At 46.1% G+C, this 22,615-nt stretch overlaps 1 protein-coding gene across 1 annotated transcript in view; it reads right to left on the bottom strand.

Moving 5' to 3' along the window:
* Positions 1–2,226: 2,226 nt before the first annotated feature.
* The window catches only part of LOC124036098 (cAMP-specific 3',5'-cyclic phosphodiesterase 4D-like), a 106,583-nt gene continuing 86,194 nt past the window's right edge, over positions 2,227–22,615 (bottom strand). Inside the window, exons 6-14 of the mRNA XM_046350243.1 lie at positions 13,259–13,371; positions 6,961–7,054; positions 6,555–6,733; positions 6,258–6,356; positions 6,012–6,176; positions 5,740–5,839; positions 4,381–4,535; positions 3,892–4,197; positions 2,227–3,799 (exon numbers count right to left, since the gene is read on the bottom strand). Of these exons, the coding sequence (XP_046206199.1) occupies positions 3,323–3,799; positions 3,892–4,197; positions 4,381–4,535; positions 5,740–5,839; positions 6,012–6,176; positions 6,258–6,356; positions 6,555–6,733; positions 6,961–7,054; positions 13,259–13,371 (1,688 nt within the window). The 3' untranslated portion in view covers positions 2,227–3,322. The remainder of the gene's footprint in view (positions 3,800–3,891; positions 4,198–4,380; positions 4,536–5,739; positions 5,840–6,011; positions 6,177–6,257; positions 6,357–6,554; positions 6,734–6,960; positions 7,055–13,258; positions 13,372–22,615) is intronic.

The raw sequence follows: 22,615 nt of genomic DNA on the forward strand, positions 1-22,615 counted from the left end.
ATGGTAGTATTTACAGCACAATAAATATATGTTTGTAAACAGAGATACAACCAGAAAAACTGTATTATGGGAAGGTCATCCGGTGAGAATGGGGGGAAAAAACTTGGCACAAGGAAATAAGAATGAAATAAAACATTAGAAACGACACATTTCTTTTAAAATAAGCACTCTTTAAAAAGACATGTTCATTACTGCAAGTCATATTTTACATTTCAACATTTTTTTTTATACTGTATGTACATAGTTAGAAAAACAGCATATTTGGGTATAGTAACTGGCAAGCCTGTACTGCGTTCTATGCTGCAGTGAAAGCTTTTACTGTCCCACCCTAATACGGCAAGAAAGACACAACAAGTAGAAAAACATAGCAATAAATAATAACATCAATTGTAACAACAACAACAACAATAGAAAATGTGGAAAAGAAAGAGTCTCTTGGATGAAGTGTATAGGGCATCGTTCAAGCCTAAATGTGCAAGGTGAGTTTTGGCGAGTTGAAATCAAATAGTAAAGTAGAGAGATGTGAAAACATCTGTGCATTAACTATTAGCCGACTATACTTCTTATGAGACCACTACTACACCATGGAGCTGATTGTCTTGTGTTCTTGGTCAAAACAAACAAATCAAAAAGGATAGTGTCATGACAACGGCAGGCATTTTCTTAACGTGTGAAAACATCAACCACGTGGTGCGTTGGTAAATATTACTGCCCTGCAGTAACGGCTGCGGTCAATTCCATTCCAAGTCAATTCAGGATAGTAATATTACTTCCCCATTCAAGAGATGAAAAGAGACATTTATTTTAAATGAGGATCTTTCAATTATTGAATTGGAATTGGATTTGTTTCTTACACAAATTGTAATAATGACTGTATATTTCAGACATATCACGAAGCTGTTACTTTATCTGAGGGATTTCAACGCTAAATATATTCTTACCACTATTTTTGAACAAATTGCTTCCCGAATGAGAAACAGAATCGACCACATCCCTACACCACAATCAGAAAGAAGAAAAGATTGACAGAAAATGGGAAATTAAGGTTACTGTGTGCTTAGCACAAAAAGTGTCGCAACACACTCAATATATTAAAAAAGCTAACAAAACCCCCTCAGACTTCAACAACCCTTTAACCAAAGGTGCTTCGTATATCCAATACAAGCATTGCATTGTCGGATGACATTTGCTCACATTTACTGCAGGCAACAACAAGTAGAACTTAAAGGCGTCCTTCTGGTCAGTCAGACAAAATTATGTCATTGAACGTAAAGTAAAGTAGGCCTATATGTCAACATGTGTCATTTTTTTTCAGCAAAATCATTCTTGGAAATAATTGTTACATGGTTATTACAACCAAACATGGGGACAGTGGTATGGGAGTAATAGTGTAAATTACTTTTGATAAACATGCAATCGACAAAATCAAGCCCGAGCACCTGCCCCCTAGGCACTCCTGTAGATATGAGAGGATTTTGAAACTCTTAATATATATCCAATCCTCTCAGATCAAGTGCGTAGACAGAGGGTAGGAGCTGGGGGTTGATTTGGCATTGGGCGATATATTAGACTGGACTCATAATTTAGACGTTTGCTATTTGACATAAAATGATAAATTCAGTTATGCTACAAATGGAATAATGGTCTGGAAGTGTAAGACAGAAACTAAATGTGGTTGCTCGGGAAGGATAGGTGGGCGTAAACCGCAACCATCTAGTAATGTGTAGCATTTTAGCTAACACTTCCCCAACCCTTTACATAATCCTAACCTAATTCTTACCTTGTATTGTCATTTATTTTTTACCTTTACTTAACGAGGCAAGCCAGTTAAGAACAAATTCATATTTACAATGAAGGCCTACTCCGGGAAAACCCAGACTACGCTGGGCCAAATGTGCGCCACCCTATGGAACTCCCAATTTTGCCGGATGTGACACAGCCTGGACCTTCTAACGTTTTACATACATTCTTGTCGCAGTGCTTGACTTAGACTGAAATAGGTTCTGGTACTCATTTTGGGTGGCGGTATGGTTTATATTTCAGTGCAGGAGCTCCACAATACATTTGAGCTAATATTCTATCAAATGAACAGAAGCTCAAGCAGTAGAAGCTTTTTGTGTACCGGTACTCTGCTCTGGTGAGCTCCTGCTCAAGTTAACATCTGCTTTGTTGTCAATTCTCCTAACCAGCAAAGTAAATTCTCCTGCAACGCAACAAGCGTTGCAGGAGACATACGATAACTTACTTAATACAATTTGTATGATATTGTTCGACCAGGTGATACTACACATCCTCCAATTTGTATAATATTGTACAATCACTATTCCATTTGTAATGTAACATATGATACTAAATGGAAGGGGTAAATGTCTGTCCCAGATGCTACGAATTGCCCTGAGGCTAGGTTGGATATATTTAAAGGAGTGCAAATATTCCCCAATACTAACCCAAATACAATAACTAGAAAATGACCCTTTTACACACAGAAAAGCAGTGGCAGACTAGGTATTCTCATCAACAGATTTCACTTGACTTTCAAGTCACTTCTCTTTTTCTTTTGTTAACAAAAGTAAAACCTAGGATAGCAAAAGTAAAACCTAAAAAAGATACGTACATTATGATACAAAAACTCTAGAGGTCAAACCTAGCATTAGTAAGATCTTAGCCTTTTTTTCAGTCAGGTTTTCAAGGAAGACTTCAACTTCAGAAAAGTGTCTTGATAAATTCCCACAATGCATTTCTCTCCATGTGCTGCAGCTCCTCTCTGCATGGTGACGTGTCCTGTTGGGCTTTCATTCATCCAGACCACAGAGCAACTTAGCACATTGTTTCACTGGCTTTGCTGAGGAGTACAAAGAACTAAGAAAAAAATATACTATAGCAACTTCTGCAGAACGGCACTTAATAACACACATAAACACTGCCATCAGTCAGGCAAGGCTGAAAGGAGGAGATATACTGTATATAAACAGCATTAAACACACTCTAAACGGCTGATCAAAATCCTTAATGTAACTTCAACACAGTAGGACAGGGTTTAAAGTTAAATAACACACAGACAACTCCAGTACAAATGTGAATGGAAAAGGGTTTTCCTGAGTGCAAAAAACTTGTAGAAGTACCAGTGAGCGTGTCTAAGAAGCTGACCAATAGGATGAGGAGAGAGGAGGGACCAAGGGGTGAAGAGCAGCGTCCGCTTTGGAACCATAAACATATATATATATTAAAAAAACAGACAGACACTCCACAAAACCCCAAAATACTCTATAAATAATCATCTCTGGTTACTAAGAAGAACAGTTTAGTTGCCGTCCATACACTGCTATGTATCGGCTGCTTTCTCCTCTCCCTTCTTCTGATCATCCTGCCCCTCCTCTTCCTCTTCGACTACAGATGGTTGCGATGAAGAGGATTCTCCTTCCACTTCCACCTCGTCATCCTCCCCCACCTGTTCGTCCAGTGGTATCTCTGTCGACTCAGAGTCCTGCGTACAGAGTGTTTTCGAGTCACTACAACTATTCTCTTCTTCATCCTCCTCCTCGGGTTGGCTGCCACTGTCCTTCTCCGTGTCCGACTCCCCGTCCTCCTCCAGGGTGAGTTCAAACTGGAACTTGTCCCCTCCAAGGGGGCGGCTAATATCCTCAGGCTCGTCCAGGGTAGGTGAGGGGCTCTGGGGTATGGTGCTCTGGTACCACTCCCTGTTGTCCTCCAGAGTGTCCAGGATGTCCTGGGCGTCCGGGTGCACCAGGTCTGCCCACGTCTCCCATAGAGGGTGGACAATGTAGTCTATGAAGCCTACCTGGAGAGAGGAGAGGGAGGCTTAGGTTTAGTTAAAAACAACAGAAAGGATATGTGCGAGTGTGTGTGAATGTGTCTGGTGTGTTTGGGTACCTGGCTTTTCTCAACTGAGGCATTGTGTTTGTCACACATAGGGCTGATCTCCATGCCTCTCTCCCTCTCTCTGTCCCCCTGGGTGAAGAACTCTTCCATGATGCGATCGGTCCACTGGCGGTACAGCTGCAAGGGCTTAGTGGGGTTACTCAGGTCTGCACAGTGCACCATGTTCTGCAGTACCTGTATCCTGTCAGAGTAGTTGTCCAGGAGTAGAACTCCAGAGCTGGTCACCTTCTTGGTCTCCACCATAGTCTTTAGGTCAGCCAGCAAGTTCATGTGTTTGGACATGTCAGTCGCTAGGACCTGGGGACCACCAGAGATGCAACACAGGCTGTCACAATACTGGCAGGGACAAAGCAATAGAACAGAACTTTCATATGAAGTTAACAGAAGCAATCAAGTACAACCATGGACATTTTCTAAGCTGATGTGGAGACTATTTCACAGACGTTCGTATTGGTTACTGATGATTATCCAGTCACTCACAATGTCGATGACCATCTTGCGCAGTGATTGTCGTTGTTTTTTGGTCAGGTTCTGGAAGATGTCACAGTTCTCTTCCTGAAGCAGCTTGAAGCCCACAGCCAGGTGGTGGTTCTCCAGGACTGACGAGTCATTGTACATGAGGGCCAGCTCTGAGTCTGGGGGATAAACACACATACACTGACTCAGATGCTTGACATAAATAACGTGATATTATATCCACAAAACAGAGAGGCGTTGTTGAGGTCCTTTGCCTCACCAGTCAATAAATAAAACAGAAATATATACTTTAAAACACATGCTCTGGAACTTTGGAGACTACTAAGTATTTTTTAAACCTACCGCACTGGGCTTGATGTGTGAATGTGTAATTAACTTAAGCAAAAAGGCCATGGCTAAGGGCTGTTCTTATGTACGACAATATATCACGGCCGTTAGCTGTGATATATTGACCATATACCACAAACCCCTGAGGTGCCTTATTGCTATTATGAACCGGTTACCAATGTAATTAGAGCAAGTAGTTTTGCGTCATACCCGTGGTATATTGTCTCATATACCACATCTTTCAGCCAACGAGCATTCAGAATGACCCAATTTATAAACATGCTTAATCTATGAGCACAATTACAGGCTTACATCAATTAGCCATGAAATCCCTAGTTTGAAAGTGACTGTTTATCTGGAAGCTGTGCTGAGCCATTTTCCCTACATTTCCCCCACGTGGGCTAGCCCCCTAGTAATTCGAGTTCTAGCCAATGAGCTTCAGCCCCTCGCCATCTGAGTGACAGCTAGCAAGATGCACACACAGCAGAGCGAGAGAGAGATAGAAAGCAATGATGTGGTGCACATATGTGACGTAGTACACAATTGGTTTCGGAACTACCAGCTAAAAAGCATACAAAAGTGCCAGAGAATCTCTTTAACACATCTGCAGAGGTTGATCATTTGTAGAATAAGGACACTATTTCCACTTGTAATGAAGCTAGTGTTTACACTATACTATTTGGTACTGCATTCTACAGTATGTGATGTAATTCCTGTTGTACTTAGAGCTTCCAAGAACAAGCATTTGTCCCAGAGCTGGGAGGGGGAAGGTATCTGGTGTGTGTGCACATGGGTGGTTGAATCTCGTGAGTGTTGATCCCAGATGCGCAGGAGAGACAGAGGGCATCCATCATTGATCTCTACAGTTCATTCGAGTGTGTGTGCATGTGTGTAGGGGTGGGCACATGTGTGTGTGTCTACGTTTCCGTGCATGCTCTGATGAGTGGCTTTTATGTGTAGGTGTGTGTGTGTGCATGCGTGTGCACCAGCCAGCCATTGGCGTAGCTATTAAGTCAGGCCTGTCCTCAGACTCACTAGTGTTGATGAGGAACTGGTTGGAGACTCCAGGGTGGTCAACATCATGAATAGCACTGGCGAATATGGCAGCTAGGATCTCCAGGTCGGTGAACACAGCCTGGGAACAGCAGAGAGGACAGTACAGGGTCACACCAGCCATTCAGACATGATAAGATGGTGAGTAACACACCAAATAACAGCAATCTGAAATCTGTCAGTTACAATCTGACAAATAAAAACTGAAGTATGTAACTGATGAATCGATTGACTGATTGATTGAGGGGTCCAACCTCTAGAGCGGGGGTGGATAGCAGCACGTGAGTGGACTGGGTGACATCAGCAGCATGGATGTTGTTGTGGTAGGCCACGTCGCCATGGTAATGGTCTTCTAAGGTCATCAGGTATGTTATAAAGGTGTCAAGTGGAATTTTGAACGTTTTTAACAAGTCTCTCTCCTATAAGAAAAAGCAAAACATTATTGTATATTCATGTAAGTACAATCAACAAAAATAGAGCAGATCAAATGTGATGATTACCTGGAATATAGTGTGCATCATGACGGTCAGGGGCCTGTTCCCAGAGAACTCAGTGACTTTGAAAACATTAAGGCCCCATTTATTTACATCCTCCAGCTCCTGCAAAGGGAAACCAACCCTTCACACACCAATATACAGTAGTAAACATCTGTTTAAGAGAATCGCTCTGTCTGTCTTCCCCTCTTTCTCTACCCCTCCCATCAATCTCTTTCTGTCCCTCAATTTTCTGACCTTTACCCTCTCTCTTCATGTCTCCTCCCAATCCCTCTCCTCCCCCTTTCTCCCACTGCTGCCCACCTTAGCCAGTTCGTCTTCTGTCTCTGTCTTGACTCCGAAGCGGGGTATGTTTGAGTTGGTGAGGCTGGAACTGTGCTGCAGTTTCTTCACCCCACTGATCTGACACATGGGCCTGTTCTTCTTGTCTTCCTTCTCCTTCTGCGTCTGCGGAGTTGGCATCTCCACCTCGTGCTGCTTGTCTGTGTCAAACACAATAAAGAAGGGACTATGTGTTAAAAACATAGAACAAGAGACCGTGAGTGGGATGTCCAAACTGTCTGTATTAACAACACAAAATATGGCCTATGAGACCTGGTCAAAAGTACTGGGTTATATAGGAGATATGGTGCCATTTGGGACCCAGATCCTGCCTCTACAGGGCCCCAGATGAGCAGGGAGGAGCCCAGGGGTCACTGTGGTCACTCACCCAGGAAGGTACTGGAGATGAACTCCGACACCTGGTTCCCAGAGCGGCTCATCTCAGACAGGTGGCTGAGCTCCCTGTTCAACATTCTCTTGAACTGGAACACAACACACAGACAGACAAACGCAGAGAGAAGGGGTTAGAGTTTGTAGTAAAACAGGGAAAATTGAGTTATATTCTGCCCTGGATGTGTCACTCATGATTTTGTATGACTTGGGACAAAGATGGTGGAATCCTGGAGCACATATTGGAGCATTCACTCTGACCATATCTGCCATTGAGGGCCAAAGTCATTTATAAAGGCCGAAAAGTATTTTAGAAGGGAAATGGCAGACACTATGAGACTCCACACTTTAATCAATACTACTACAGCGTGCTATGACACACGCTCACACACACAGTTGAGAGGCTAGAAGCGGTACCGAGCAGGTGAGATACCCGCTGCTCCCCCCCACTAGCCACAGTTCTGATGTCATCGGTAACCCAATTCTTTGTCAACCACTATCATTCTCCCTCTCTCCCTCTGTCTCTCCGTCGCAAGCTCCCTCTCTCCTGATTGGAGTGGCAGACCCAAATGTAGATGTGGTCTTTGATTTGGAGGACAATAAGAGGAAGGTGGAGGAGAACACGTAAAACAACAGTGATTTGCGAAACCAGGCTGAAGGCTGTGGTGCTGACACTAATCTGAATACACACACATTTACATTTCATTCTCAACCTGGCAATTGTGGCACCCCGCGTTAGGGAGCCAGCATGCATAATGTATGTGAATGGTCAATATAGATCAATATCAGAGGCCATTATAAACCCATAGTACTTACTGTGCAGTTGGACTTTGACATAAGACTCTTTGTTAAAGTGACTGCCATTGATACAGCCCTATAAATATTTACCAACGCACTCGATCACCTTTCACATACAGCTTATCTCTATCCCTGCATTTTCATACAACAAAAAAACCTGGCCCTTGTATGCTATAAGCTATAAGTCCTGTGAACATGCAGCCATCAGTAAGAGCATCAAAACAATTGGCGGCCATCTATATCAGAGCCACAGACTGCACACCCACGTCCAACAACACATTTGTCTCTCTCTTTGCAGCTCAAATAAACAAAGTCCACCGGTTTTGTCAGGGACAAGCCTTGCTTTTTCTTCATCTGGCAAGGACATCATTCTCACCTCATCGGAGGAATAATGCCTTGCTTTATCAGAAAAATACATATTCATGTTATTTTGAGAAGGAAAAAAAATCCACCAGACATCTTACCTTTAGAAATCCCCAGGACACAGAGTGCAGGTATTTGACCTCAGGCATTTTGAGAGAAAAAAATCAATATGTGGTCCAAATATAAACAGAACAGGCAGACTAGAGCCAGCTACAGTGCAGAATGACAGAACCGCCAACAAAGAGGGAGAGGAACAAAAACAACACCTCCAGCAAAAGCAGCTCAACACAGCGAAAGTAGAGTCCCAGAATAAGAGGGGCCTTGAGGTGTGTTGCAGATCCATTCACTGAACAGGGTCAGTCATATCTGCCTCTTCCTCTGCGTCGTTCCTCTGCATGGGGAAAGCCATAGTCCAGGGTTTTGACTGGAGCGCTGCGCTCTAGGGAAGCTGGGGACAGCGTTTGGCTGCCCGTGGTTCTGGTGAGAGCATCCTCCCGCACACACGGACAAACCCACTCACAGTAAAACCCGTACACACACACTAAAGACACTACTGGGAGGTGTGAATAATAGATGACGTGAGAGGAGGATGCCTGGATGCTGCCAGTGGTCCTGGAGAGAGAAGCTCTCCTCTCAACGACTTCTAAATAAGGCTGCCTCTGCCCCTCACACACACTCCTATGTTAACCACACGGGCTGCTGCCCTCACCCACACACACACCCAGCCTATCAGGGAGAGGATCGAGAAAACAGTGTGCTTGATCACCAGAGCTGATTGGCTGGGCTAGAGCAGAGTGAGCTCATCTCTCTGTGTGATTGGTTGAGGTTGGAGGTATTTGAATTCTGCAGTGCAGCGGGATGGGGACATACTGTATGCGTGTACTGTGTGTGTGTGCATGTGTTTGATGGCATTACTACACGTTGTGTGTCATGAGTGTGAGTGTACTCCTAATGTGTGTCATCTAGCTGAGGTAATCTGTGGGACACTGTTGCTGGAAGCGGCGATGGTCTCATCCTGGTCATGCAATATTCACACTGGAGATAGTTCGGGCTAATTTCCTGGGAGTTGAGTCAGAGAAGACCACAGAAAATAATATGTGTAATACATTTATAAATCCCATTCAATTTGCACAAGGCGCGAGGGACAGTCACTGGGCTGCCTGGAACGTGTCTGAATGGGACCGTTTTTAAAGCACAGAGAATACTGTGTGGCACTTCATTCAGGGTCATAAATGATGCTGTATTCTATTTGTTTGACCATGAGGCCATGGCTTTGTCCTCTGGTCAGAAGTAGTGCACTACAGATCTGATATCTTCATTTGACCAGTTTCTCATAGTAGGAAAAAAATTGTACAGCTACAGGACATGTGAATTATTATGTGGATAATAATTCATGGGGACTTTTGTAGGGGTTGATACATTTTCATTAGGGAAAATCAAGTCAGACAATTTAAAGTGGAAATTACAAACTTTAGAATTCTTCTTAAAAGTAGAATACACTACAGATTTGAATTTCCTGTGGCGCAGAGTGATCAAATAAAGACAGAACATCTGTATAAGGAATAGAGTGCCATTTGGGACTCTATTCCTGGGGTTGGGTACAGCTCGAATTGCAAAATCCCGGGAACTTTCAATAACTTCCCTGCTTCTCCCAAAATCTCAGTTGGAGGATCCCAGGAATGAGGAGGGAATAAGCAGGAAATCCGGAATCCTCCAATCAGGATATCTGTAAAAACTAAAAGACAACTACACTATCAGTTTCCTAGCCAAGCGTGTGTGTGTGTGTGTGTGTGTGTGTGTGTGTGTGTGTGTGTGTGTGTGTGTGTGTGTGTGTGTGTGTGTGTGTGTGTGTGTGTGTGTGATGTTACTATTCCATGTCGAGTGTCAGGAGGGAATAAACAGGAAATCCGGAATCCTCCAACCAGGATTTCTGGAAAACCAGGGAATTTATTGACATTTTGCAATACTAATACAGCACCAGAGTATGTGTGTTTATGAAGCAGCTTGGATGCAGTATGGATGGATGGTAGTCAGAACACATTAAAAGGCATTAACAGGGGAAGACAGAACAGGCTATAGTTTTGCTTAAATAAACATGGCACCTGAAAGTATTACACTATCAGTTCCCTACCCGAGCCTGTTTGTGTGTGTGTGTGTGTGTGTGTGTGTGTGTGTGTGTGTGTGTGTGTGTGTGTGTGTGTGTGTGTGTGTGTGTGTGTGTGTGTGTGTGTGTGTGTGTGTGTGTGTGTGTGTGTGTGTGTGTGTGTGTGTGTGTGTGTGTGTGTGTGTGTGTGTGTGTGTGTGTTTGATGGCACTACTGCGTGTTGTGTGTCATGAGTGTGAGTGTGAGTGTACTCTTGATGTGTGTCATCTAGCTGAGGTCATCTGTGGGACACTGTTGCTGGAAGCAGCAATGGTCTCATCCTGGTCATGCAATATTCACACTGGAGATAGTTCGGGCTAATTTCCTGGGAGTTGAGTCAGAGAAGACAGACCACAGAAAATAATATGTGTAAAACATTTATAAATCCCATTCAATTTGCACAAGGCGTGAGGGTCAGTCACTGGGCTGCCTGGAACATGTCTGAATGGGACAGTTTGTACAGCACAGAGAATACTGTGTGGCACTTCATTCAGGGTCATAAATGATGCTCTATGAGGCCTATCTTTAGTTTTTGTCTCCCTTTTTCTCCCCAATTTCATGGAATCCAATTGGTAGTTACAGTCTTGTCCCATCGCTGCAACTCCCGTACGGACTCGGGAGAGGCGAAGGTCGAGAGCTGTGTCCCCCCTGAAACAAGACACAGCCAAGTCGCACTGCTTCTTGACACAATGCCTGCTTAACCTGACACAGGCCGGCTAGCTAGGCAGTCTGCTATTGTTAACTCAGCAAATAGGTTTGAAACACCCACCTTCAGGTAGAACATTTGTTTTGGGGAATTGTGGCACAAAACAGCAATTCCCTACTGAATATAGACCCAGTCGAAATGGATCTCATATCTAGAGCTATTTTTTGATCTCTAACATTTATTTTGGTAGCAGATTTCCCTTTCCTAGGTGAAGGAAAAGAAAGTGTGTGTATGTAAAAGCTAACAACATGTACATCACCTACACCGTGTACAACATAATGGTATATAATGGCACACATGCCCCTTATTAATACAACATGCCCCTTATTAATACAACATGCCCCTTATTAATACAACATGCCCCTTATTAACTCAACATGCCCATTATTAACACAACATGCCCCTTATTAATACAACATGCACCTTGCAAATACCAATACCCATTACGTCTTTCTTCAACTTCAGGATGGATCAGAGACAATAATTGCAGGCGATACTGACATCATCAAATAGGTGGGGGGAAAATAATGCTCGAGGCCAGCTGGGTCCAGCGAATGAGATCACTCGTCACAATAACAGTGATGTCACCATTACATAGAATACATGCAATTCCACCCTCTACATCTTCTGACCCTCCCCAGCCTGTGTTCTGCGTTTTACCTAAGCCTTGTATAGCTAATGCACATGTTACAACCTGCTATAATTGCATGTAGTGAATACAAACAGCACAAAATAACACAATGGTATATGGATGATACTGGTACCCAATGCTACTGTTCTGGATCACCAAAATGAAATACTTCATGTTGATGTTTTAGTCAAAAAATAGCCATGTCAGAGGTTGATAATAACCCAGGAGGAGTGACAGTTGTGTACATGGTGTGTTCTCTGAGAGTAACATAGCCCGTCTGTCTGTCGTGTGTGTGTGTTCACTGGAGTGAGACGGCAAGCCAACTAGGTGTGTTGCTATGGAAACCAGGGAAAGCTGTGTGCGCTAGCCGCTCATATAAGACAGGGTGACATATAGCCTGTGTATAGCCTGTGTTTCTCACCCCTGTATAGGGCTAATGCATATCTGTCTGTCTGTGGATGTACTACCATCTGCAAGTGTTACAGCTACAGGATCGGTGTCTGACTGTGTCCTTTTGTCTGTCCGACCTGCCTCTCCTTTATCTTGCGCCCATCTACCCTATTGTGACATCATGGGGTGTGACATCACCAGCCAGGGAGGCAGCCTCTCCAGCAGAGCCCAGAGCTGCTCAGCATGCAGGGCGTCAGGCCCATGCTGGAGAGAGCCGAGCCGAGCACTCTCCGTGCACATCTCCCTTCCCTGCATGATAACGCTAGAAACAGCAACAGATACTGATACAATGGATCTCCCCATACCATGTGAAAGACAGAATGATTCATTATATCATTATCCATATTAGTACAGATACTACTGTTGTAGAAAGAGGAGGAATAGGTCTGAGTGAGTGAGTGAGTGAGTGAGTGAGTGAGTGAGTGAGTGAGTGAGTGAGTGAGTGAGTGAGTGAGTGAGTGAGTGAGTGAGTGAGTGAGTGAGTGAGTGAGTGAGTGAGAGTGAGAGAGAGAAAAAGCGAGCGAGCGAGAGAATGGGGGTACTAGGGGTGCATATCAAAAGTCTAAATTCACTTCCCTCTCCTTGTACCTTCCTCACAATCAATCCAAGTATGAATTCAAGATGGCAGTTTGGCTAGAACACATTTGAAAAGCTGTCAAGCTCCCAACTCAGGCAACTCTCTGGTGGCAGGCCCTCCTCCTCTCTAACCTCTAGGTTACCTGTCAATGGTCACTCCATACAGTAGAGTCATGTTCCCTGCTGAGATGGACCGAATGCATTGCAGTGTAGTGTAGTGTAGTTCCAAAACACTTCAGTTATGCACAGGTATGCGTGAAGAGATGGATAGTCAATTCTTACATTACCTCAACAGACCTTTCCTCTAGCATAACTGGATACACAGAACAGTACAGTAAGGAAAAACCCACTATTTGGCAACATGGAACATGTAGTTCCAGATACTCACAGCCCACAGGAGCGCCCTGGTCAAATGGACACATCATTCCATAGATAGATGACACACTTTACTAGATCTCTCTGGGAAAAGAGGTTCTGACCTCAAGACACTGGTCAAAGTTTGTTCCCCAACAGAGTAGGAAGCCAACAATCTTGATTGTGAAAGATCTCACCTCCATGTTTTTTTAAACAAAGACTCAAACGCAACTAAATATGACACACAATAATAAGTAAAAGGTTCTTGTCCTTACCTTGTTGGAGGCCATCTCGCCGACTGAGTGTCTGGTCTGCAAGGTCTCCAGCTGGTCCAGGCACCAGTCTAGCTCCTCCAGCGTCTCAGTGGCCAGTTTCTGATAGGCCTCCTCTGGGGGGGCAAGACAGGGGGGCAGGGGGTCAGTACGGAGGCGCTTCAGGGGGCTAGCGCAGACTGCTGGCCCGCGGTCTGCCTCACCACACACAGCAATGCTGAGATGCCCCGAGTGGACGCATGGGTGACTCTTCATACTGGTGCAGAGGGGCCAGTAGGGGAGTGAGAGAGGCCAAGTCACAAGTCTGATTTCCACCCCAAGACAGACACCCTGATAGGGTGAGACCAGAGGGGCTTAGAGTCCTGAAAGCTACCCCAGAGACCACCCTCCCCCTCCGTGTCCAATGGTCCTACTGTCCAAACCTTTGGAGGAATGACAGGGGCGTATAGTCCTGGAACCTAAACCTAGCCCAAAACCCTGCACCAGGCTGTTGAAGCCCAAGCACCCCTAATACAGCAACAGTTAAAATCACAGCAGAGACTGAGAGTATGGAGAGTGCCCCTTAGGTTTCGATAAGATACAACACCAAAACAGAGACAAAGACAAACACACACAGACACACACATACGCACAACAACACACAGAATCCCAGTCTCTCAGTGTGTGTCTGAGGTTCAGTATACAGTCCATAGAAGAGATATAATTCCAGTCATGGAGAAGGATGAAGAGCAGTCTGGATAGCAGGCCCATGTCTGCCCAGGGGAAGGATGGAGAGACAGAGGGATAGCAGGCCCATGTCTGCCCAGGGGAAGGATGAAGTGCAGTCTGGATAGCAGACCCATGTCTGCCCAGGGGAAGGATGGAGAGATAGAGGGATAGCAGGCCCATGTCTGCCCACAGGAAGGATGGAGAGACAGAGGGATAGCAGGCCCATGTCTGCCCATGGGAAGGATGAAGTGCAGTCTGGATAGCAGGCCCATGTCTGCCCAGGAGATGGATGGAGAGACAGAGGGATAGATGAGAGGAGGGAGGGATGGGGGTGGAGGAGGGGCAGTAGGTCCAGACGCTGTCCAGAATCTCACAACCAGGAGGGTTTCATCACCAGGCTGGAACAAAGGGGAGCACACTGTAGCATGCTGGTTGGCTGCCTGGCTGGCAGGCTGGCTGGCTGGCTGGCTGGCTGACTGGCTAGCTGTGGGGTGCGCGCTTACCGCACACACACACACAAATCACACACACACCAGATGGAGAGCTAACCGTAACACATCACTCTGCCTCAGCCTCCCTGCAGCAGAAACGCTACATGCCAACGCTATAATCCAATGAGTGTGTGTTGAGTCTGGGCTCCGTCCTATAGATGATGTGTGTGTAGCATCCCTGGTATCCAGACGGCAGATCGCTACTCTTCCTCAGAGCTGTACCTAAAGCCTGAAAGGACTGCACTGTGGATAGGGGAGGACCCCACAGAAAGCCCGGCCTGGAGTATGAGACAGTGGAGCTGGAGTTGGCGTGTCCATTCAACGGAGAAAGAGAGAAGGGTGAGGGAAAATAGGTGGACAGATAAGAGGAGACAAAGAGAAAGAGGGATGAAGAAAAAGGGAGGGAGAGAGAGGAGAAAGAGACAGAGCTTCACAGGTTTTCCCCAGACCCTTCAAGTGACTGCAGATTCTCTGATGTATCGTATGCAGTATGTGTCTGAGACAGATGACTGAGAAAGAGATTTATGGGTAGTGATGCTTTTTATAGAGGAATAATCTCTGAATAGTGATTGTAAAGTCAGACAATTTCAAACAATGTTAGGGTGAGGTATCAGTAGTCTATTCTAACCCCTTTCAAACCTCAAATAGCAGTGTATCAAATATTTGTAATTTCTATTATATTCTATATTCCTTATTTCCATTGCAAATGTAAGCAATGCACTGAAGCCTCTCTCAGTCATTCATTAGTAGAGTGTGTCACCTTCTCAAAACCCAATTAACCCTCTTGCAGTGTTCCGGTCGAATTGAACCGGTTTACAAGTTTTCTCTCTGAGAAATGTAGTTCATTTAATCTGATTGTCATAAGGTTCCACGACTTTGTCTACACGGCATCTGAACACACAAAACACATTTGGATAATTTTCAAAACATTTTGGGTGCTTTATTTAACTTTTGTACACCTGTGGTGTTCACAGTCAAAAATCTCTGGTCATTAGAAATGAATGGGTGAGACATTTACATTTACATTTAAGTCATTTAGCAGACGCTCTTATCCAGAGCGACTTACAAATTGGACTACAATTAGTGTATAAAATGAAGTTCCTCACTTCCTCTCCCAGACCTCCACATACTGTACATGTGTGTTTGAGCACACACACACACACACACACACACACACACACACACACACACACACACACACACACACACACACACACACACACACACACACACACACACACACACACACACACACACACACACACACACACACACACACACACACACACACACACACACACACCTCACTCCCCTTCTTGGCTTCCATGGCAACCCCCACAGGAACATTTCCCCAAATAGAATCTTTCCCCATGGGAACCACACCTGTTGGAATTCTCACAAACAATTGCAACATTGTTTCAATAATGTATAGAACTTTTCTTGCAGCTGGTATATAAAGCTTTTTTGAGGCCCTTCTCACAATTCATTCTGTGGCAGCACATTGACCAAACAATATACTGTATGTGAGGCTCTTGATCATATCTTTGATCATGACACTGGTGAGGATTAGAGAGTCCTTGTTAAACTTTGACACAAAGTAGTCTGTGACTACTTTTTTTAAACTCAAAAAACAGTTGTATGTGCTCATGTCAATGAGGCCTACAGACCATAAATGTCACGAATATTACCGAAGGTGACTCCCCTTCTTGTTCGGGTGGCGCTCAGCGGTCGTCGTTGCCGGTCTACTAGCTATCGCCGATCCGTTGTTCTGTGTTCCTTTAGTTCTGTCTAATTGGTAGCACCTGTTTCTTGTTTGGTTGTTAGGGTAGGGTTATATATAGTCTGTTCAGCCCGCTTCTGTTTCGTGCGGGCTTGTTCGTCTGTTTTGTTGTTTGAGTGTATTTTTGTTTACATTTGGGTTTCACGCTGTCCGTTTATATTTCTGTTCATTTGTGTTTCCACTTTTGTTCATGTTATGTTTCCGGGGCATTAAAGCGTGTTTTTTTCCCACATCTTTTGCTCTCTGCACCTGACTCCACACCTCATCACTCATTTATCGTAACAGAAGCCTGCACCACGATATGGAGTCAGCAGGAGCAGCGACCACTCCTCTTCCCACTATGGAGGAGAGAGTCCATCAACACACATCCATCCTCCATCGCCTAGGATCAGCCATGGATCAGATGATGGAGAGGATGGATCGTTGGGAGAGGAATGGTCTCCCTACTACCCCACCGACCCTCCCACCAGCAACTCTACCATCTCCCCCATCTGGATCCGGTTCCAGCGCTCTGCTCATGACGCCTCCGAGTAAGTACGATGGAGCAGCGACGGGGTGCCAGGGATTCCTGCTTCAATTAGACCTTTACCTGGCCACCGTTCGGCCGGCTCCCTCGCCGGAGGAGAGAGTAGGGGTCCTCATCACATGCCTTACCGGTAGAGCCCTGGAGTGGGCTAATGCGGTCTGGAACGGGCCCGACTCAGCGAGGGACAACTACCCGGAGTTCACCCGCCGTTTCAGGGCCGTGTTCGATCACCCTCCAGAGGGTCGAGCGGCGAGTGAGAGATTGTTCCATCTCAGACAGGGGACGAGGAGCGCGCAGGACTTCGCGCTGGAGTTCCGGACCTTGGCTGCGGGAGCAGGGTGGAACGACAGGGCCCTGATCGACCATAACAGGTGTAGCCTGAGAGAGGACGTCCGTAGGGAGCTGGCCGGTCGGGATACTACACTTAGCCTGGATGGACTGATAGACCTGTCGATCCGGTTGGACCATCTGCTAGCTGCTCGTGGACGTTCTGAAAGGGTCCTGTCAGTACTACCTCCTGACCCTCCTGCTCCTATCCCGATGAAGCTAGGAGGGACCGCGTCAAGGGAGATCGGAGGAGGAAGCTCCTCCTGTACCAGTTGTGGCCGGAGAGGGCACACGTCTGGTCGGTGCTGGAGGAATTCATCTGGGAATAGAGAGGGCAGGCAGAACACTCATCGGTCACCCCAGGTTAGTAAGCACCACACTCTCCCAGAGTTTCCTGTTGGTCACATGTTCCTATTAATTTGTTTCCTTAATTATTCTCCTTCGCTTCATACTTCCGGCGCCGACAGAGATGGCCGCCTCGCTTCGCCTTCCTAGGAAACTATGCAGTTTTTTGTTTTTTTACGTGTTATTTCTTACATTAGTACCCCAGGTCATCTTAGGTTTCATTACATACAGTCGAGAAGAACTACTGAATATAAGATCAGCGTCAACTCACCATCAGTACAACCAAGAATATGTTTTCCGCGACGCGGATCCTGTGTTCTGCCTTACAAACAGGACAACGGAATGGATCGCATGCAGCGACCCAAGAAAACGACTCCGAAAAAGAGGGAAACGAGGCGGTCTTCTGGTCAGACTCCGAACAAGGGCACATCGCGCACCACTTCCCAGCATTCTTCTTGCCAATGTCCAGTCTCTTGACAACAAGGTTGACGAAATCCGAGCAAGGGTGGCATTCCAGAGGGACATCAGAGACTGCAACGTTCTCTGCTTCACGGAAACATGGCTCACTGGGAAGACGCTATCCGATGCGGTGCAGCCAACGGGTTTCTCCACGCATCGCGCCGACAGAAACAAACATCTTTCTGGTAAGAAGAGTGGCGGGGGCGTATGCCTCATGACTAACGAGACATGGTGTGTTGAAGGAAACATACAGGAACTCAAATCCTTCTGTTCACCTGATTTAGAATTCCTCACAATCTTATGTAGACCGCATTATCTTCCAAGAGAATTCTCTTCGATTATAATCACAGCCGTATATATCCCCCCCAAGCAGACACATCGATGGCTCTGAAGGAACTTTATTTAATTCTTTGCAAACTGGAAACCATTTATCCGGAGGCTGCATTCATTGTAGCTGGGGATTTTAACAAAGCTAATCTGAAAACAAGACTCCCTAAATTTTATCAGCATATCGATTGCGCAACCAGGGGTGGTAAAACCTTGGATCATTGTTACTCTAACTTCCGCGATGCATATAAGGCCCTGTCCCGCCCCCTTTTGGAAAAGCTGACCACGACTCCATTTTTCTGATCCCTGCCTACAGGCAGAAACTCAAACAAGAGGCTCCCACGCTGAGGTCTGTCCAACGCTGGTCAGACCAAGCTGACTCCACACTCCAAGACTGCTTCCATCACGTGGACTGGGACATGTTTCGTATTGCGTCAGATAAAAATATTGACGAATACGCTGATTCGGTGTGCGAGTTCATTAGAACGTGCGCCGAAGATGTCGTTCCCATACCAACGATAAAAACATTCCCTAACCAGAAACCGTGGATTGATGGCAGCATTCGCGTGAAACTGAAAGCGCGAACCACTGCTTTTAATCAGGGCAAGGTGTCTGGCAACATGACCGAATACAAACAGTGCAGCTATTCCCTCCGCAAGGCTATTAAACAAGCTAAGCGTCAGTACAGTACAGTGGAATCTCAATTCAATGGCTCAGACACAAGAGGCATGTGGCAGGGTCTACAGTCAATCACGGACTACAAGAAGAAACCCAGCCCAGTCACGGACCAGGATGTCTTGCTCCCAGGCAGACTAAATAACTTTTTTGCCCGCTTTGAGGACAATACAGTGCCACTGACACGGCCTGCAACGAAAACATGCGGTCTCTCCTTCACTGCAGCCGAGGTGAGTAAGACATTTAAACGTGTTAACCCTCGCAAGGCTGCAGGCCCAGACGGCATCCCCAGCCGCGCCCTCAGAGCATGCGCAGACCAGCTGGCCGGTGTGTTTACGGACATATTCAATCAATCCCTATACTAGTCTGCTGTTCCCACATGCTTCAAGAGGACCACCATTGTTCCTGTTCCCAAGAGAGCTAAGGTAACTGAGCTAAACGACTACCGCCCCGTAGCACTCACTTCCGTCATCATGAAGTGCTTTGAGAGACTAGTCAAGGACCATATCACCTCCACCCTACCTGACACCCTAGACCCACTCCAATTTGCTTACTGCCCAAATAGGTCCACAGACGATACAATCTCAACCACACTGCACACTGCCCTAACCCAGCTGGACAAGAGGAATACCTATGTGAGAATGTTGTTCATCGACTACATTCAACACAATAGTACCCTCCAAGCTCGTCATCAAGCTCGAGACCCTGGGTCTCGACCCCGCCCTGTGCAACTGGGTACTGGACTTCCTGACGGGTCGCCCCCAGGTGGTGAGGGTAGGCAACAACATCTCCTCCCCGCTGATCCTCAACACGGGGGCCCCACAAGGGCGCGTTCTGAGCCCTCTCCTGTACTCCCTGTTCACCCACGACTGCGTGGCCATGCACGCCTCCAACTCAATCATCAAGTTTGCGGACGACACAACAGTGGTAGGCTTGATTACCAACAACGACGAGACGGCCTACAGGGAGGAGTTGAGGGCCCTCGGAGTGTGGTGTTAGGAAATAACCTCACACTCAACGTCAACAAAACTAAGGAGATGATTGTTGACTTCAGGAAACAGCAGAGGGAACACCCCCCTATCCACATCGATGGAACAGCAGTGGAGAGGGTAGCAAGTTTTAAGTTCCTCGGCATACACATCACAGACAAACTGAATTGGTCCACTCACACTGACAGCATCGTGAAGAAGGCGCAGCAGCGCCTCTTCAACCTCAGGAGGCTGAAGAAATTTGGCTTGTCACCAAAAGCACTCACAAACTTCTACAGATGCACAATCGAGAGCATCCTGGTGGGCTGTATCACTGCCTGGTACGGCAACTGCTCCGCCCTCAACCGTAAGGCTCTCCAGAGGGTAGTGAGGTCTGCACAACGCATCACCGGGGGCAAACTACCTGCCCTCCAGGACACCTACACCACCCGATGTTACAGGAAGGCCATAAAGATCATCAAGGACATCAACCACCCGAGACACTGCCTGTTCACCCCGCTATCATCCAGAAGGCGAGGTCAGTACAGGTGCATCAAAGCTGGGACCGAGAGACTGAAAAACAGCTTCTATCTCAAGGCCATCAGACTGTTAAACAGCCACCACTAACATTGAGTGACTGCTGCCAACACACTGTCATTGACAGTGACCCAACTCCAGCCATTTTAATAATGGGAATTGATGGGAAATGATGTAAATATATCACTAGCCACTTTAAACAATGCTACCTTATATAATGTTACTTACCCTACATTATTCATCTCATATGCATACGTATATACTGTACTCTACATCATCGACTGCATCCTTATGTAATACATGTACCACTAGCCACTTTAACTATGCCACTTTGTTTACTTTGTCTACATACTCATCTGATATGTATATACTGTACTCGATACCATCTACTGTATGCTGCTCTGTACCATCACTCATTCATATATCATTATGTACATATTATTTATCCCCTTACACTGTGTGTAAGACAGTAGTTTTGGAATTGTTAGTTAGATTACTTGTTGGTTATCACTGCATTGTCGGAACTAGAAGCACAAGCATTTCGCTACAATCGCATTAACATCTGCTAACCATGTGTATGTGACAAATCAAATTTGATTTGATTTGATTTCTCTCCAGCATAAGGCACTGGTAGATTCAGGCGCAGCTGGAAACTTTATAGAATGTGGACTCGCTCAGAGGTTGAGGATTCCGTTAGTAAAAGTAGACCCCCCTTTTACCGTGCACTCTTTAGATAGTCGACCATTAGGGTCAGGGCTGGTGAAGAAAGCCACAATTTCGTTGGAGATGATTACGCAGGGGAATCACAAGGAGCGAATGAGTTTGTTCCTTATCGATTCACCTGCGTTTCCAGTTGTACTGGGGATTCCCTGGCTAGCTATTCATAATCCTACGATTTCGTGGAAACAGGGAACTCTACAGGGGTGGTCTGATGAGTGTTCAGGCAGGTGTGTAGGGGTTTCCATCGGTGCGACAACGGTGGAGAGTCCAGACCAGGTTTCCACCGCGCGCATTCCAGCTGAGTATGACGATTTGGCTATCATTTTCAGTAAAAAGAAGGCGACCCAATTACCACCCCATAGGCAGGGGGATTGCGTGATAAACCTCCAGGGTAATGCTGCACTCCCCAGAAGACATGTGTATCCTTTGTCCCAGGAGGAGAAGGTGGCTATGGAAACTTATATCACTGAGGCTCTGGGACAGGGGTACATTCGGCCCTCCATGTCACCTGTCTCTTCGAGTTTCTTTTTTGTGAAGAAAAAAGATGGTGGTTTACGTCCGTGTATTGATTATAGAGGTCTAAATTCCATCACAGTGGGTTTTAGTTACCCACTACCTCTCATTGCTATGGCAGTGGAATCATTTCACGGAGCGCAGTTCTTCACTAAACTGGATCTCAGGAGTTCTTATAATCTGGTGCGTATTCGGGAGGGAGATGAGTGGAAAACTGCATTTAGCACTACTTCTGGCCATTATGAGTACCTCGTCATGCCATACGGTTTAAATAATGCTCCAGCTATATTTCAATCCTTCGTGGATGAGATTCTCAGAGACCTGCACGGACAGGGTGTAGTGGTGTATATTGACGATACTTTAATCTACTCCACTACACGCACTGCGCATGTATCTCTTGTGCGCAAGGTTCTTAGACGACTGCTGGAGCGTGACCTGTATGTGAAGGCGGAGAAATGTGAGTTTTACAAACAATCAGTTTCCTTCCTGGGTTATCGCACTTCCAGCTCTGGGTTGGTAATGGAGGATGACCGCGTAAAGGCCGTGCGTAATTGGCCGACTCCGACAACGGTAAAGGAGGTGCAGCGGTTCTTGGGGTTTGCTAATTACTACCGGAGGTTTATCCGGGGTTTTGGTCAGGTAGCGGCCCCTATTACCTCACTGCTGAAGGGGGGGGCGGTGCGTTTGCAGTGGTCAGCAGAGGCGAACGGAGCTTTTCATAAGTTGAAGGCGATGTTTACTGAGGCGCCGGTGTTGGCGCATCCGGACCCTTCTTTGGCGTTTATAGTAGAGGTGGACGCATCCGAGGCTGGGGTTGGAGCGGTGCTCTCACAGCGTTCGGGTGCGCCACCGAAGCTCCGCCCCTGTGCCTTTTTTTCAAAGAAACTCGGGCCAGCGGAGTTAAATTATGATGTGGGGGATAGGTGGTTAAGGCCCTGAAGGTGTGGAGACACTGGCTAGAGGGGGCTAAGCACCCTTTCCTTA

This window comes from Oncorhynchus gorbuscha, linkage group LG05 (genome assembly GCF_021184085.1).
Source record: "Oncorhynchus gorbuscha isolate QuinsamMale2020 ecotype Even-year linkage group LG05, OgorEven_v1.0, whole genome shotgun sequence".
Lineage (NCBI taxonomy): Eukaryota > Metazoa > Chordata > Actinopteri > Salmoniformes > Salmonidae > Oncorhynchus > Oncorhynchus gorbuscha.